At 47.2% G+C, this 17,557-nt stretch overlaps 1 protein-coding gene across 7 annotated transcripts in view; it reads right to left on the bottom strand.

Moving 5' to 3' along the window:
- The window catches only part of Adamts10 (ADAM metallopeptidase with thrombospondin type 1 motif 10), a 31,056-nt gene that overhangs the window by 9,832 nt on the left and 3,667 nt on the right, over positions 1 to 17,557 (bottom strand). For 3 of the 7 annotated variants that reach the window (XM_028859910.2, XM_037197950.1, XM_037197948.1), the window contains exons 2-17: positions 16,558 to 16,744; positions 15,989 to 16,338; positions 14,665 to 14,821; positions 13,558 to 13,775; positions 8,408 to 8,491; positions 8,157 to 8,302; positions 7,403 to 7,446; positions 7,166 to 7,271; positions 6,930 to 7,076; positions 6,640 to 6,781; positions 2,453 to 2,560; positions 1,948 to 2,093; positions 1,790 to 1,853; positions 678 to 780; positions 269 to 456; positions 43 to 166 (exon numbers count right to left, since the gene is read on the bottom strand). In XM_028859910.2, coding sequence (XP_028715743.1) covers positions 43 to 166; positions 269 to 456; positions 678 to 780; positions 1,790 to 1,853; positions 1,948 to 2,093; positions 2,453 to 2,560; positions 6,640 to 6,781; positions 6,930 to 7,076; positions 7,166 to 7,271; positions 7,403 to 7,446; positions 8,157 to 8,302; positions 8,408 to 8,491; positions 13,558 to 13,775; positions 14,665 to 14,821; positions 15,989 to 16,338; positions 16,558 to 16,645 — 2,215 coding nt within the window. In that variant the 5' untranslated portion in view covers positions 16,646 to 16,744. Of the gene's footprint in view, positions 1 to 42; positions 167 to 268; positions 457 to 677; positions 781 to 1,789; positions 1,854 to 1,947; positions 2,094 to 2,452; positions 2,561 to 6,639; positions 6,782 to 6,929; positions 7,272 to 7,402; positions 7,447 to 8,156; positions 8,303 to 8,407; positions 8,492 to 13,557; positions 13,776 to 14,664; positions 14,822 to 15,988; positions 16,339 to 16,557; positions 16,745 to 17,557 lie in introns of those variants that run through there. The other 4 variants (XM_028859911.2, XM_037197949.1, XM_028859913.2 and 1 more) reach the window with 3 other exon arrangements.

The raw sequence follows: 17,557 nt of genomic DNA, 5'->3' as shown, positions 1-17,557 counted from the left end.
AGATCTCAGCCACAGGAGGGAAATAGAGGCAAGGATTCTTACCACTTCCTGGTACAGCTGGGCTGAAGACCCCCTCGATGGTCTCACAGGCACTGCCGTCACCCCCACACACTCGGCATTTGTCTTCTCGGAGATCAGAACCCAGCACCCGGTCACAGCCCACATGCTACACAGGAAGACAATGGAAGTGTTGATAGTGTCACGGAGACCTCTCCCTCCCCTAAACTTCTCCCCACCCTCTTTTCTTCTCTTTGGGAGTCTCCTCTACCTTGCATTCGCCACTGACACAAATGTCCACTGTGTCGGGGCGGCAGGGTGTGCCATCCACCACAGCTGCTGCTCTCTCCGTGTAAAAGTTGAAGCCTTCTGCTAGGCAAGTCAGTGAACAGGCCTTCACGCCCCCTGGGGGGCACAGCCCCATCAGACCTGGAGCCAGGTCACCCTGGAACTCCTTGCCTGAGGGGAGGTAAGGACAAGAGCAACAGACCCCAGACTTGACACCATGGGCAGAAGGAATAGCGATATTCCCCTACATATAAAGTACCATTGAGTTGTATCAAGGACTGAGTTATATCAAAGACAACTGTTTCCTTGGGTAAAGGATGAGGACTCCATGAGTCTATAAGCCAACTGCTGTTGTCCTCAATGGTTCCATGGCCTCTGGGAGGCTCACTCACCTCCTCGATATGTCTTCCACGTGTAGAACTTTCCACGGAAAGGAACACTGTCAAATTCAGAGCACTGCATTTCTCTGAAGTCCTGGGAGCCAGGGGGACAGTCCTGGGGCAGGTGTGAAGAAGTTAGAGTAGAGAAGTTTTGTTCCAAGTGGCGTGATTCTGATGAGTGAGGCTAAGGCAGGAAGGAGTACAGGCGGGAATGGATGGTCCACACTAGCCAGGAAGGTGCATATAAGATGGTTTGTGTGTGTGAACATTTGTGCTTGTGTTCATGTCTGGGTGCTGTCTGAATTTTGGACCTCATATTTGCACAGTAAGCACTTTACCAAGTAAACCGTCTTCCTATCCCTTGTGCATTTTTGAGACAGGCTCTTGCTGTAGATAAACTAGGTTGGCCTCAAATTTGTAATCTTCTTGACTCAGCCAAGTGCCAGGATCATAGGTGTACACCACTGTTCCTGGCTTGTGAGATGGGACCTGAGTGATTCATTAAGTTAAGGCTGAGCTGGGGGTAGATGCCTGGATTCTGAGTTCAAACTTTTCTTGAGAGACAGGAGATACAGGATGGAGCTGGTTTTTGGAAAAGGACTGAATTATTTTTGATTGTGAGTGGTATGTAGATGCTCTGATAATCCCTATGCAGGGGACCACAAAGGCCACTGCTTGTTCCCAAAGCTTTCCCTGACTTCTGAGCATCCCTTGTTTTGGCTTGGTGGCCTACACACCTAAATATTGCCATGATTAGGTAATAGAGCCATCTTCAGCTAGAGAGAGCTCTAACATTTAAGGAGGAGCCAGCAGGAAGCTCCAGAGGGCAACTGTGATGAGGGGATACACTCAAGATGGGCTTCAGAAGGATGCTGGTTTGTGAGAGCACACTCAATCAGGCTTTGACGGATGACAATGAGTAGGGTTTGGATTCTGGGGCTAAATGAGCTGTGAAGGTGAAGACACTAAACCGTACTTAAGAGCGGGGTCAGGAGACTGATGGCAATTATTTTGAGGGAGCTGACTTCCATAATGAAAATAGTCTTAAGACTAGATGACAGGAGATACTGGGTTGGAGGGAGCGTGATAGGATGGGGTGGGGGCAAGGGCCATGGAGAACTCACATCAGTGTTGCAGGATCGGTGCCTCCGTCTCTCGCCTAGACAGTACTTGCCCCCGATGGTTGGCCTGGAAGGAGCAGAGGACAGTGGAGAGAGATGAGGCAGGGGGTGATGGATGTTGAGGGTTGCTTCACTGTTGGGAGAGGGTCCCAAGGACTGACCTAGGGCTGTCGCAGTGACGACTGGAAGATGACACACCACCGCCACATGACCTGCTGCAGTCGCCCCATGGAGTCCACGGTCCCCAGGCCCCATCTACACCCTCTGGTCGAGACCCGAAGGGGACGCATACTCGTTTGTAGCACCACTGGGTAAAAAGTAAGGGGCAGGGAGAAAGGTGTGAGTGTGACTTTTCAGAGCTCTGGGTTCAATGCCTCTTCTCTGTCTACCATCCCACAAATTACAGGAACAATCCCTTCTGGAACTGGGTGTGTGTGTGACATGAGGAAAGGCTGGATCTGAAGGCAGGAAGTCCAACACAGAGTCACAGCTTGATTCCAGAGGCATGGCTAAGGAGTAACACTGTTCAATTAAAAGACACAGCTTAAGTAGAAACAGTACCAGGGCCTATTAAACAAATGTGAGGAGCATGGCTTGAGATGCCAGGGGCTGTGGCCTCAAGCAGGGTGGGCAGGGCCCAGGGGAAGACTCTTGGCTGGTGCTCACCCCTTTGTCGATGGTGTGCGTTTGGCACAGTGTTCCCTCAGCAGCTGGGATGCTATTGGTGATGCACCGATTGCTCTTGCTCAGACACCACAGTTCGCTGCAGACCTCCTGCAGAATGGAGGAGACGCCTCAGGCCCATCATCCTCCACAGCCATGCCTTGGGGGACCCAGTACCCTCCTGGATCTCAACAGTTCCCCTTTAGGATCATGGCCTGACACTTCCCTTTTGCCGGTCTGTATGGAACACTTATACTTGCTATAAAAACTTCTTTGGACATTGTGACCCCTATTTCAGTGCTAGAAAACCAAGATGTAGAAAGACAAGGTTCTTCCAGGCCATGAAGATGGCTTATCAGGTAAAGACACTTGCTGCCAAGTCTGAAGACCTGAGTGGGAGGGAAGAGCTCCTGAAAGGTGTCTTCTGACCACATACATGCTAAAGAATAAACACCCCCCAAAAAAATAAATTGTAGTTTTACAGAAAAGAAAACATGACTACTTAGCTAGATGTCACATCACTTCTGTGGGGGCAGCTTAGTCTAACTCAGCTCTTTGAAACAGATGTTGTATTTTACTGATTTCAGGTTCTTCCAAAATCTTGGACCTACTATGGAAGACAGGAAGGATTTTTACTTCCTTTTTTGGACCAGTCAAATAACACAGGAAAGAACAATTTGAAAAGTCAGGGCTGGCTCAGGACTAGAGTTCCTTCCTTCCTTCCTTCCTTCCTTCCTTCCTTCTTTTTTTTTTTTTCCAATGATGAGTAAGTGTGTGTGTAAGGCTCAGACTGGGTCTGTGGGTCATTCCATTACTTCCTCTGAATCCTGCTTGGACTGGCTCAGAGTATTTATTTGTAGCAATCCTAGAAAGCTATTCTGACCCTTTAGGTCAGTGGTTCTCAACCTGTGGGTCACCACCCCACCCCACCCCACTGAGTGGGGGGGAGGTGTCAAATGACCCACATATCAGATATCCTGCAATCCGATATTTACATTACAATTCATAACAATAGCAAAATTAGTTATTAAGTAACAATGAAAATAATTTTATGACTGGGGGTCACAACATGAGGAATTGTATTAAAGGCCTGCAGTTTTAGGAAAGTTGAGAACCACTGCTTTAGGTCAAGGTTAGTATCCCTGGAGAGAATCCCCACCAGGTTCACATATGGCCACATCTCATATTACCCCACCCTCTCATAATCTTTCCATCCAAGGATTCATTTGTAATCCTCTTTGAACAGATCCCTTACAAGCCAATCCCTTAGTTCCGGGCTAATTTGAGACTTGGATTGAACTAAGCAATGGCTGTAAGAAGGTAGCCTTCTAGGATTAGCCCTCCCCACCTCAAAAAAGCAGAAAACAAAAAACAACCAAAAAACACTCCTTCAACAACATCTCCTCCAGAGAGTCCCTGACTTCTGCCACTCACAGGGACATGCCAGGTCTTCTGCCTTCACCTACCTTGTATTTTCATGGTCACTTATACAAGTATCAAGCCATTCCAGCTTCAACCCCACTTCTGACACTCCTTAAGGTATACTTATTCCAGCCTCGCTTTTGCCCTCCCCACCACAAGGAGGCACTGTTGTCTATGTAATAACTCCTAGGCCACTCTAGGTTCCAACTTTGCACTTTATCTGGGCCTGTTTTTGTATCTATAACATGGCCAGCCTAATGGCTGCTTTCTGACAATATCAATGGGATCGCTTACATAAATATTCTCTAATTGTATGTATAACAATGGGCACAGATAATCCAGGACCAAGGGCTAAGTTCTTCACTTACATATCAACCAATTATTCTTTTTTTTTTTTTTCCAAGACAGGGTTTCTCTGTGTAGCTTTGTGCCTTTCCTGGAACTCACTCTGTAGCCCAGGCTGGGCTTGAACTCACAGAGATCTGCCTGTCTCTGCCTCCAGAGTGCTGGGATTAAAGGCGTGCGCCACCATCGCCCAGCTCAACCAATTATTCTTATTGAGATAGGATCTTCTGTAGCCCAAGCTGGCCTCCATCTGATGTGTAGCCAAGAATGACCTGGAACTTCTGACCTCACAAATGCTGGGATAGAACCCGGGCTTCATACGTGTTAGGCAAGCTCATTACCAACTCAACCCCAGCTTCTATCAGCCAATTTCCATGCAGTAAATTATTTTCTATTACGTCAAAATTATATATATATATATTTTTTTTTCAAAAATAAAAGGTTCAAGGTCTGGAGCATGCATGTGGTGCACATACAGATATACAGTCACTGTTTGCCATATAAGCATCAGTTCAATCCTCAGAACTCAGTATAAAAGCCAGGTGAGGGAGCTGGAGATGGCTTAGCGGCGAAGAACACTTGTTACTCTTGTAGAGGACCTGGGTTTTAGGTCTCAGCACCCACATAGTGTCTTCAACATTGTCTTTGGACCTCTGTAGGGACCACGTGCAAACATACAGGAAGAACACTCATATGCACAAAACTTTAAATGCTATTAAACAAACAAGCCAGGTGTGGCTTGAAGAGGCAGAGACAGGTGGAACCCTGGGGCTCAGTGGCCAGCTAGGCTACCTTAATAGGTGAGTTCCAGGCCAATGAAAGACCTTGTTTCAAAAGCAAGGATGCAAATAAATGGTTCAGTTTTAACATATTGCCATGTTGTAGAATATTGTTTTAAGGTGTGTTACTTTTGTTTATGTTGCATTTGTTTAACTCTGGAGCTGTTACTGTGCCTGTCTAAAACACCTGACTAGTCTATTAAAGAACTAAATGGCCAATAGCAAGGCAGGAGGAAGAAATAAGCAGGGCAGGCAGACAGAAAGGATAAATAGAAGGAGAAATCTGGGGGAAAAAACAAGTAGTCAGAGGAGGAAGACTTCAAGGGCCATGGAGTAAGAGTGAGAATTACAGAAGTAAGAGAATGGGAAAAGCCCAGAGGCAAAAGGTAGAGAGAATAATTTAAAGTTAAGGAAAGCTGGCAAGAAACAAACCAAGTTAAGGCCAGGCATTCATAAGTAAGAATAAGCCTCTGTGTATGATTTATTTGGGAGCTGGGTGGCAGGTCCCCGGAAAGAGTAAAAACAAACAATAGCCGGGCGGTGGTGGTGCACGCCTTTAATCCTAGCACTCGGGAGGCAGAGGCAGGTAGATCTCTGTGAGTTTGAGGCCAGCCTGGACTACAGAGTGATTTCCAGGAAAAAGCACAAAGCTATACAGAGAAACCCTGTCTCAAAAAACAAAAAACCAAAACAAACAAAACAAACAAACAAACAAACAAAAAAAAACAAACAAAAACAAAAAAAACCCCACAACAACAACATTGCTGGTCCCAGCTCAAGCTTGCTATTCTGACAGTTCGTCCTTACAATGTCCTTTTGTACAATATAAAGTCAAAGAGCAGTCTGAGAGTGAGGAAGTTGGATGTTGGGCCAGAGATGGGTCATCAGTTAACAACACTGGATGCTTGTTTTGAGGATCAGAGTGGGGATCCCAGCTCACAAACACCAGTAACTCTAGCTCCAAGAAATCTGATGCCTGTCCTCTGTCTCCAGTCATTTGTGCATGCACACACATGCACGAAGACACATAAATAATACAAGTAAATCTAAGAGAGATTACCCAGTCCTCAAAATAGCTGTCTGGACATGTAAGCCATTCCATCCTCTGTATGCATGTGTGTGCTATCGCATTTATTTGTGTGTATGTGTGTGTGTGTGTGTGTTTGCAAGCACAGGGGCAAGTGACCCACATGCATGTTGAGGCCAGAGGTTAACCTTGGCTCTTGTTCCTCAGGAGTTGTCCATCTTTGAAACAAGGTTTCTCACTGAATCTGGAATTTGTCACATGGGCTGGCTGGGCAGTGAGCATGAGGGATCCACCGGCTCCTGACTCCCCAGTGCTGGTTTATAAACATCTACCACCATACCCAGCTTATATATGGTTTTGTTGATCAAACTCGGGACCTCAGGCTTGCAAAGCAAAGCCTTTCCTGACTGACTCCCTACCCCAAGTCCAGCATCATTCTTATTCTCAATCTTTGTTGGTCTGCTTGGTATCTGGATACTCCACACACTCTGGTCCTCCTAGACTCCTACAGGGAGTAGGAGGGTTATTTCACTTCTGCTTCCAGGTGTCTGGGAGAAGCTTCCCACCCTGTAGCCACCTCCCCTTCCCAGGAAGGAAAGCAGGAAGGCTCTCTCTACCCCGTATTTACACTGACGCGATTTGACTCCATGTTGGAATCGGCACTGCTCATCAGCATCATAGGCCTGGCCAGGAGCCACCGTTGGGTACACGAAGTCCTGTCTGGGAGGTCGGTTATTCAGGCAAAGCCCCAGGCCCGAGCTGTGATAAGAAAAAAACAGCTATAATGCCAAGGTGCTGCAAGGCTATGACCTCAGGATTATATATACCCAGCTAGGTGGGGTGGGGAGTCAGCTTCCCCAACATGACCATGCCCCCACTGAGTGGGCGATGTGTGGCCCATCCTCACTCCAGAAAGCTGGTGATGTAGTCTCGACTGCATGATGACCACACGAATGGATTAGTCTTCATGGTAATGTGGGCAGCCATGAGCTTTGCTGGGTCCTGACCACGGGCCCCGCAGCCGTTCCCCACACCATCGTGATTCATGCCGAATCTGAGGAGAGGGGTGTCAGCTCTGCTAGGCACTGATGGAACCCATATAGCTCCTCTCACCCTCCCCTACCCCATGTCCCCTGGTCTCACGTGTGCCCGATCTCGTGGGCAATGGTGAATGCTGTGGCCAGGCCAATATCTTCATTGATACTGCAGCTCCTCTCACGCTCACACATCCCACCCACAGGGGCCAGGCCTGGGAAATGGGAACGTGGGGTAGGTCAAGGGACCCAAGGCTGTGCTGGCTAGGTTCTAGCCACCATGGGAGGTCTCATCCCAGGATCAGGGCCACCCTCCATGGTGCCTGCAACCAATGGGACTCAATACCTAGAGTGCCGCAGGGTTTGTTCTTGTAGATGCAGATGTCATAGCTGTGGAAACAGATGGCAATGAGAGGGCTGGGTGGCCTCCCTGGCTGATGCCAGAGTCCTCAGTTCTGGGGAAGAGGGTGTGAAGGTGTGTATGTACACATGTGTGAGTATGAGCTGCAAGGTCTTTTGTGGCCCTGGATGAACTTGAATTCTCCACATAGCCAAGGATGACCCTGAGCTACTGGTCTTCCTGTTTCTACCTCCCAAGTGCTGGTATTTTAAGTGTGTACTAATATGCATGGTTTTCTATGGTACTGGAGATTAAACCCAGGGCTTCATGAATGCTATTCAAGAACTCTACCAGCTGAATTACATCCAAGCCTAACCCCTACCCGAGACAGGGTCTCACATAGCCCAGGCTGACCTTCAACTCCTGATCCTTCTACCTCCTCCAGTGCTGGGTTGACAATTGCATGACAGGCTCTGGGGGTTGAATCTTGCCTAAGCCTCATGTTGCGTCCCCAATAGAACCAATCAGCTGATCTTGGGGATACCAACAATAAATGACTGACTTACTAAGTGACTGATGAAGGAGTGCATGGTTAGGGCTCAAATATCAACTTTTCATCTTCAGGTTCTCAGCATCTTTTCTCCTTGGTTCCTAGCCCCTTCCATCCTTCACCAGCAACTGTCCTCCTTCCTTAGACTCTGATGATCCCATTTCCACCAACTCCATTGGCCTTTGCCCTGGAGTCCCCCCTTTTTCTTACCGTGTGATGAGCACAGCTGTGTCATGGTTGGCCACACCGTTCTCTGGGATGGCGTTGCCATGGCCACTGTGGCTCATGATGGATTTCTGCCACTTACAGAAGCTGTCCAGTGATTTCCCAGCGTGGTGGGTGATCTCCAGAGTAGGCTGGGGATATGAAGATTGAGGTGCATGGGTACCCCACCACTCTGGAGATATCAGGCAGCAATAGTGTGGCTAGAGAAAGGGTGAAACACATCCCAGATCCCACACCTGGTCCTCCGTGAGCAGGATAAGGCGAGTGACGAGGATGTTGACGATGTTTCCCAGACTCGAGTCCTGGAAAAGTTTGGCAACCTGACCTCCAAGAAACAAGAGAGACCGAGTCTTAAGAGGAGCCCAGAACAGTAAAGGACACAACTGTAGAGATGGCTCAGTTGGTAAAGCACTTGCTACACAAGCATGAGAACCTGAGTTCAATTCCCTAAACCCACATTAAAACCAACCAACAAAAGGCAAGCACAGGTAGAACACTGGGGGCTCACTAGCTAGCCAGGTTAGTTGAATGTACAAGTTCCAGGTTCAGTAAGGTAGAACACAAAAGCTCCACCCCCTAGTGAGGAGCTATTGTCAGTTGATGGCTTGGGGGGGGGGGGCGGGCAGGGATGTAGTCCCTGGTTGGTTGCCCAAACACATACAGCAAGAATTATTTGGACTCAGTAGATTAAAAAAACAAACCAAAGCAAACTAAGTGTGGTGGTATACTTTAAAAATCTCAGCACTCAGGAGGGAGAGAGTTCCAAGACAGCTGGGGAGGGGGAGAGGCAGGAGAGGGATGAAATTGGAAGGGAGACATGGTTGGGGAAGTATGAGAAGAGGAGTTATGGAGGTAGGAGTTATGGAGGGTAGATATGATCAAAACTGTATACACATATGAAATTCTCAAGGTTCAAATAAAAAATGTACATATAAAAAGAAGGAGAGCCACTGAGGAAGACACCAGTGCCAGCCTTTGGCCTCCACCCCTGTGCACACATACCCCTCTGCCCTGAAACTAAAGAGCAAAAAGCAGTGATAGTTTGCTTTGAGTACCTACTATGTGCTGGGTGCTAGTTAAATTGTGCTGCCTATATCATTTCATGAGCAGGTATTATTTTCATCCCCATCTTAAAGATGAGGGTGCTGATGTACAGAGGGCAGGGCATATGCTGGTGGTGCCATAGGTGAGATTCCAGTCTACACTGCTTACCAGCATGTCTCTCCCTGACTGTCCCAATTCAGTTTCTCTCTACTTGTCTTCCATCTCCCATTCTTGTCCCGCTCCCTACATGCCCAGCGGTTGTATGAAGGATGTACATGTGTCCTTACTCCTCTGCAGTCTGAAGGTACCAATTTAAATATCAATACAGGAAGGTGGAAGGACGAAGGCCAGAGGCAATGGAGAAGCAGTAAGGCATGAAGAGGAAATAGCCTAAGGGTTAAGTGAACCCAAGTGATGGAGATCAGGCAAAGCAGGAATCTTAAGAGTATTGGGCTATCACTGTCTGACTGGAAATCCCCAGGAAGCCTGGCAAGTTTTACAAAACTTTGAAAGTCTGAGCAAAGGATGCAGGACTGGAGCAGAACTCAGAGACAATGTTATGTCAACATCATGTGTCATTTATTAGTCTGTTAAACTCTGTCTTTAAAATTTTAAAATTACATTGTGTGTGTGTGTGTGTGTGTGTGTGTGTGTGTGTGTGTGTGTGTAAATTATATGCTCTTAAATGTGTGGATGTCAGACAACTTCTGGAGATCAGTTTTCTCCTTCTACCATAGAAGAGAGAACTCAGGTTGTCAAGCCTGGTGCAAGCACCTTTACCCACTGAGCCATCTTGCTGGCCCTTCCTTGTCTTTTTCCTTGGCTTCAATGAAGCAAGAATCCATTCATTAAACCTTACTGCATGCTTTCTGTTCTACCACAAAACTGTCTTCCTCTGTAGTTACTATAGAGCCTGCTAATAGGGGAAGGAGTTGAGCACCAGGGAGGCACAGGACCTTGATCAGTTCTGGTATAGGAACTGAATACAGTCAGCACCATGTATCCCTAGATTCGTCACCCATGCCAAGGACAGATTAAATATATGAACAATGGGGGGTGGTGTGGCACACTATTAATCCTTGCACTTAGGAGGTGGAGTTAGGAAGATATTGGGTTCAAAGCCAGTCTCATACAGTTGATGAGTTAGGAGCACTGACTGTTATAGAGTACCCGGGTTCAATCCCTAGCACCCACTCGGCAGCTCTAACCACCCATAACTCCATTTCCTGGGGATCCAGTGCTCTCTTCTGGTCTCCAAGAACCCTAAATGCACATGGTGCACAGACAGGCATTCAGGCAAAACACCCATACATACAAAATAAATAATTGAAAAATAAGATGGAAAGTGATTGATGAAGACACCAGTGTCAACCTCTAGCCTTCATATGCATGTACACACACCTGCACACATATGAATCTATCTATCTATCTATCTATCTATCTATCTATCTATCTATCTATCTATCTATCTATCATCTATCTACCTACCTACCTACCTATATCTATATCTGTATCTCTCTATCTATCTATGCCACACACACAGAAAATCACATGTGTATTAAACACATACAGACTCCCCCTGATTATTATTCTTTAAATAATATTGTCTAAAGCTAGTTTAAAGTCTTTGGGATGATGTGCATAGGTTATATGAAATTCTCCATAGTCTAATGTGAGAGATAAACACTTGGAGGCTTTGCCATTTATAAGGGTCTTGGAACCAACTGCCACTAGACACAAGGGATGGTTGTAGATCTGAATGTGGAGCAACAAGGTTATCTATTTTTTGTTTTGTTTTGCCTGAAATGGTCTCACTATGTAGTCCTGGCTGTCCTAGAACTCACTGTGTAGACCAGGATAGCCTCAAACTCACAGAGATCTCCTGCCTCTGCCTTTCAAGGGCTGGGATTAAAGGTTTACACCACCACACTCAGCCAAAGAGGTTATTGGTATGAATGAATAGGTGGATGCTTGTGTGCAAGAATACTGCAAGCACAGATGTGCATCTGTGAATGTATTGCCGATCTTAATGAGTACCTGCAAGCTGTGTGTTTTGAGTGTGTGCATGTGTATTCTTGTGTGTGTGTATGTGTGAAGTAGACAGTACCTGCAAGCTGTGTGTTTTGAGTGTGTGCATGTGTATTCTTGTGTGTGTGTATGTGTGAAGTAGACAGTAGCTGGTATTTGCTGTGGGATGTTCTGTATGGCAAATGTGTTGCTCTGATTGGTCAATAAATAAAACACTGATTGGCCAGTGGCTAGGCAGGAAGTATAGGCAGGACTAACAGAGAGGAGAAAAGAAAGAATAGGAAGGCAGGAGACAGTGCCAGCCGCCACCATGACAAGCCGCATGTGAAGATGCCGGTAAGCCACTAGCCACGTGGCGAGGTATAGATTTATAGAAATGGATTAATTTAAGCTATAAGAACAGTTAGCAAGAAGCCTGCCACGGCCATACAGTTTGTAAGCAATATAAGTCTCTGTGTTTACTTGATTGGGTCTGAGCAGCTGTGGGACTGGCGGGTGACAATGATTTGTCCTGACTGTGGGCAAGGCAGGAAAACTCTAGCTACAGGTATTTTCTTCAGTTGCTCTCTACCCTGTTTTTCTGAGATAAGGTCTCTCACTGAACCTGGAACTTGCTGACTGGGCAAGGCTGGCCACCCAGCAAGCCTGAAGGATCTGCCTGTCTCCCTCTCCCAGGTGATAGGATTACAAGTATGTACCACCATGCCCAGCGCGCGTGTGTGTGTGTGTGTGTGTGTGTGTGTGTGTGTGTGTATGTGTATGTGTGTGTGTGTTTACATATGCCATAGCATGCATGGTGAGGTCACAGACAACTTGCAGAAGTCAGTTTTCTTCTACAGTGTGCGTCCTGGGAATCAATGAACTCAGATCTATGCTTGGCAGCAGGCACCTTTATGTGTTGAGCCATTTCACTGGCCCATTTGTTTTTTACTTTTATTTTTTAAATGTGGGTTCTTATGCACAACAAAGCACTTTACTGATGGCACCAGCTCTCCAGCCCCTGCAAGTTTATTTTTATACAATGCAAACACGTAATGTAGCACCTACCATGGTCTATGCACTGTCTCATTTTTCTTTTTTCAAGATTTATTTTATTTTATTTTATTTTTTTTTTTGGTTTTTCGAGACAGGGTTTCTCTGTGTAGCTTTGGGCCTTTCCTGGAACTCACTTGGTAGCCCAGGCTGGCCTCGAACTCACAGAGATCCGCCTGGCTCTGCCTCCCAAGTGCTGGGATTAAAGGCGTGCGCCACCACCGCCCGGCGATTTATTTTATTTTTAATTATGTGTATGTATGTGTGTTTGCATGTGAGTATGTACATGTGAGTGCAAGTGAGTCAAGTTGGCCAGAAGATGGTGTAGGATTCCCTGGAACTGGAGTTTTGGTGGTTGTGAGTTGCCATTATGTGGGTGCTGGGCACTGAACTTTAGTCCTCTGTGGTAAGTGTTCTTTACCACTGAGCCATCTCTCTGCCTTCCTATGACTTCTGCTATCCTGTGCTCTTTTGTTTTTTTGGTACAAATGATGAACTCAGGCTCATCTTTGATTTGCAATTCTCCTTCCTCAGCCTCCAAGTGCTGAGATATTAGGAGTTTCAGGATCCCAGAACCTTGTGTGTATTAGGTATGCCATGCACTGTTATAAATTCGTTATCTGTTCACTGGGTCTACTGTAGTTTTTACAGGTGGTTAACACAAGGCAGAGAGGTGGAGTATCTTGCGCACTTAAGGCAGTAGTTCCCAACCTGTGGGTCCTACACAATACATATTTACATTATGATCCATAACAGTAGCAAAATTACAGTTATGAAGTAGTAATGAAATAATTTTATGGTTGGGGGTCACCACAACATGAGAAACTATATTAAAGGGTCATAGCATTAAGAAGGTTGAGAACCACTCACCTAAGGGAACAGGGCTGCATTTAAGCCCAGGTAGGCCATCTCCACTAGAGCATCTAGCCCTATACCTTTGGTACAATGCTTCTTCCCATCACTCTACATAGACCTCTTTTCTTTTCTTTTTTTTTTTGGTTTTTCGAGACAGGGTTTCTCTGTGTAGCTTTGCGCCTTTCCTGGGACTCACTTGGTAGCCCAGGCTGGCCTCGAACTCACAGAGATCCGCCTGCCTCTGCCTCCCGAGTGCTGGGATTAAAGGCGTGCACCACCACCACCCGGCTAGACCTCCTTTCTTATTCTTCCCTCTCTCCACTTTATTGTTTTGGCTGCTAGTTGTAGATCAGAGGTGAGGGTATGACACCTATAGGCTACCTGCAGGTCCCCAGGACTCCAGGCCCAGGAAGTGGGAGGCACTTACAATGTTCATGATGGCCAGCACATACTGCTCCACATCTCTCCGCCCATGGTAGGCCACCATCATCTTGTCAGCTACCACCAGGGTCTCCACATAACGCTCCCTGCTGACTGATCGCTTCAGGCCCGGCTGGCCTCGCTCTGTTTCATTCCCCAGGGGCCTAGCAGGCGGTGGTTTCAGGGTACGCAACCACCATGGACGACCTTTCCATGGTTTCTCGTCTGGGAGACAAAGTAGAGCCACTGAGCACCTATTGCTGGTAGATCACAGAACTGCCTTACAACTGTCATACAGAACTCTAGGCTATCTGTGACTCTTCTGCCTAACAGCCCTAGTAGACAGCATTTGTTCTTGAACTCTTGATCCCCGTCTCCACCTTCCTGGTCATGTTTTGAACTTGATTGTATGAATAATACTCATGCCCTTCAGCTGACTGCCTGAGTGTGTTGTGCATGTGGAGGCTAGAGGTTGACAATGGGCATCTTCCTTGATTGCTCTCCACTGTATATATGGGAGCAGAGTCTCTCACTAGAACCCAGAGCTCACTGATTCATCTAGTCTAGTATCCAGCGGCTCCAGGGATCCCTAGCTCTGGGTGCTAGGGATATGAACTTATAAACCCTGGCCTTCATATTTGCAAGGTGAGGCCTTTACTCACCAAGCTATCTCCTCAGCCTGGCTTCTGTGTGCATATTTTGTAGGGCCTTGTGTAACTGGAGTAAACATTCTACCACGAACTCACTCCTAGCTCTTGGTATTTTGGCTACATAACCACTCAAGTGTCTGCTATGACCACTCTGCAGCTTAATTGTGTGAGCTGGCAATAATTCTTGGTAAGGAATGTTTTCCCTGCAGAACATCGATCACAAACAGCTGGTTACAGCAATGATGGGTCACTCCACTGCCTTAAAGCATCATCTACATCCTTTCTGGCCTCTTGCCCTCAGATGAATGAAGCTCTATTATTTAATCGCTGTTCTTTCACAACAATGTCTTTCCTCATTATATAGTACCTTGTTGACCTTTGTGATGGAAAAACTCTGCCTATTTTTGCCTCAAAGGAGTAATGTCATATAACTTCCCTGCCCATCCCCAAAGACACAGGAATACCTCTCACTCCACAGGCTGTGTCCAGATGGGGGTGACGCAGAGAGGAACGCTTGTATACTACGTGGGGGCCACTCTCTTCTGCACCACGGCGACCTTTGGGCCCACCTTGCAGGGGCTCAATCAGATACTCTTCCTCACCTGCCACGATCAGACCATGCTGGGTGGAGACAGAAAGCTCACTTCAGACTCTGGTATCCTGGACCCTCTGTCTATGATTTCATACCTTCCTTACCCTTTTTCATTAATAGGAATCAAACCTAGGACCTTGTGCATGCTAGGCAAGCATTCTACCACTGAACTATATACCCGGCCCTTCTTTTGTTTGGTTCTTTTTGTTTTTCTGATGTGGGGTCTTATGTAGCCCAGGCTGTCTTAGAACTCACTCTGTAGCCCAGGCTGGACTGAAACTTACTACATAGTTGGGGATGACTCAGAACTTCTGTCTCCACCTCCCAAGTGGTTGGGATTACGGGCTTGTGTCACCACACACCTGGTTTGTATTCTGTCTTTGTGTGTGTCTGAGTACGTACACATTGTGTAGAGATGCCCAACCTGAGTACTTGTGCACAGGCCAGATGAGGAGAAGGTCTTGGCTTTATCTTCTCCAGACAGGGTCTCTCACTGGATTTGGAGCTTGCTGTTTTCTGGTTAGAGTGGTTGGCTATGAAGCCCCCTATAATCTGCACATCTCTGCCTACCACCTAGCACTTCATTTACAGGTGTGCACAGGGTAGGATCTGAACTCAACTCTTTGTGTATAAACTCTACTAACTGAGACACCTCCTCAGTCCCACCCTTAAAAGAAAGAAAAAAACATTTAAAAAAATTTTAAAATACAATTTCATTATTTCTCCCCTTTCCTCCCTTCAACCCCTCCTAAACTTTTTAATTCCTTAAAAAAGGTGTCTTTACATTTATTTGTGTGTGGATGTGTGTGGGTGTACACATGCCACAGCACATGTATGGAGATCAGAGGACAACTTGAGGAAATGATTCTCTCCCTCCAAGATGTGGATCCTGGGGACCAAACTCAAGTCTTCAGGTTTGGCATCAAGTGCCTCTGGCCACTGAGCCATCTCACTGGCCCTACTGTTACTGACCGTGCTGTGCTGTTTGTCTACTTTCTTGAGAAAGATGTCCCTTTACATAAGGCTTAACATTTTCCTTTAAGTACATCTACAGCTGCATCTCAAAGGACTGATCAGCTCAAAATACTTTTTAAAACACCCCACTATGATTGTTCCATTCTGTTGATCATGTATTTTTCTAAACTTCCAGAAGGAAGTGAGCATTTCCCCCCTGCTTCCCAGAATCCTCAGCTCACCAGGCCCCCACAGGTGCTGATGGCCACATGGGAGCTGCCAGCCTGGCCTTGCAGGTGGCCAGCGTAGAGGCAGTGGGCTCGGGCAGCCCTCTGCCAGGCCAGGCCCTCCCGTGTCCAGTATTCCACGGAGACGTGCCCTGCCAGTAGACGGGGGCTGCGGGTCAAATTCAGCAGGAAGTGAGTGCTAGGTGCGGCCACCTTGTAGAACAGACGGGACTCCACTGCTGTGGCCCCCGTACCCCGACGCTGCCTCCGGAGGGCAGGTTGAGAGAAGGCCAGCATTGCCCCGTTGTGATCCACACGAGTTGGGAAGGCAATCTCATAGCTCTCCAAACTGGACAGGAGTTCATCTGTAGGTAAAGGGATCAGAAGACTGAGGTTGGTCCCTGCTGCTCAAGCCAGTGATGCTGGCCTCACCCATCCCTGAATCCAGGTCACCAACTATTCAGCCTATACACTCCTAGGACCCACGAATCCCCCAACCCTAGTCCACTGACTTTTTCTCAAGGACCAACTGGCTTCCTCAGTTTCTTGTTCCCTTTGAATTGCTACCAGTGGATGTTTCCTACCTTGAGATCTGAAGGCATGCGTGACCTTGAATGTGAGGCCCAGCCCCAGGGCAAGGGCCCAGCGGAGGATCTGGCAGGCAGAAGCCATAGGGGCTACGTGTCCACATGTCTCTCCCCAGCCCCGGCTGCTGGCAGCCCCTACAGTGCTGCCTCCCCTGTTCACAGTCTGGGCAGCATCACCGGTCTCCTGGGAAGAAAGACTGAGTTAGGAGGGGCATCTTGCAGCCTCTCCATGACGAAGGCACTTCTATCAAAAGATTCCTGAATAGTTTTAGTATTTGTTCCCATCTCCCACCTTCTCCCCATCATGTACACACTCAGAAGGAACAGGGACCAGTGCAAGAAGCCACCTTCTCAAGTAGATGATCTAGAATCACCCGGGAGGTGGGCCTCTGAACATGCCTGTCAGGTATAATACTAATTGGGGTCATTGAGGTGGGAAGACCCAACCTAAAAGTGGGTGGGACCAGTCTCAGGGCAAGGAAGGGATCCTAGACTATATGAGAAAATGAGCTAGTGCCAGAAAGATGGGTTAACGGGTAAGGATGCTTGCCACCAAACCTGACAACCTGAGTTCAACCTCCCAAACCCACATAGTGAACAGAGGGAACTGACTGACTCCTGCAAGTTGTCCTCTAATTTCCACAGTTGTGCCTGTGGCACGTGAGTGCATATGTGCATAGACACACACACACACACACACACACACACGCACGCACGCACGCACGCACACACCAAAACAAGCAAACAAAAACCAACAAATGTAACTTAAAAAACAAAGCAAGCAAACAAACCAATCCCTGAAACCAAACAAAAAACTGAGTCATTTGAAAGCTGGGGTGATGATCGGGGAGAATTTCCAGTCCATAATTAAAATCAAGGCAGGCACTAAGATCTTCCAGGTTTCCTTCAAGTCCTCCATCATCTTGGTATCTGGCTTTGGGTCCCTGGTTTTTTTTTCCCTCTGGTTTTTCCAGACAAGGTCTCTCTGTATAGCCCT

The sequence above is a fragment of the Peromyscus leucopus genome, chromosome 22, assembly GCF_004664715.2.
Source record: "Peromyscus leucopus breed LL Stock chromosome 22, UCI_PerLeu_2.1, whole genome shotgun sequence".
Classification (NCBI taxonomy): domain Eukaryota; kingdom Metazoa; phylum Chordata; class Mammalia; order Rodentia; family Cricetidae; genus Peromyscus; species Peromyscus leucopus.
The sequence above is the reverse complement of the archived record's forward strand: the minus strand, read 5'-3'. Positions and strand labels throughout refer to the sequence as shown.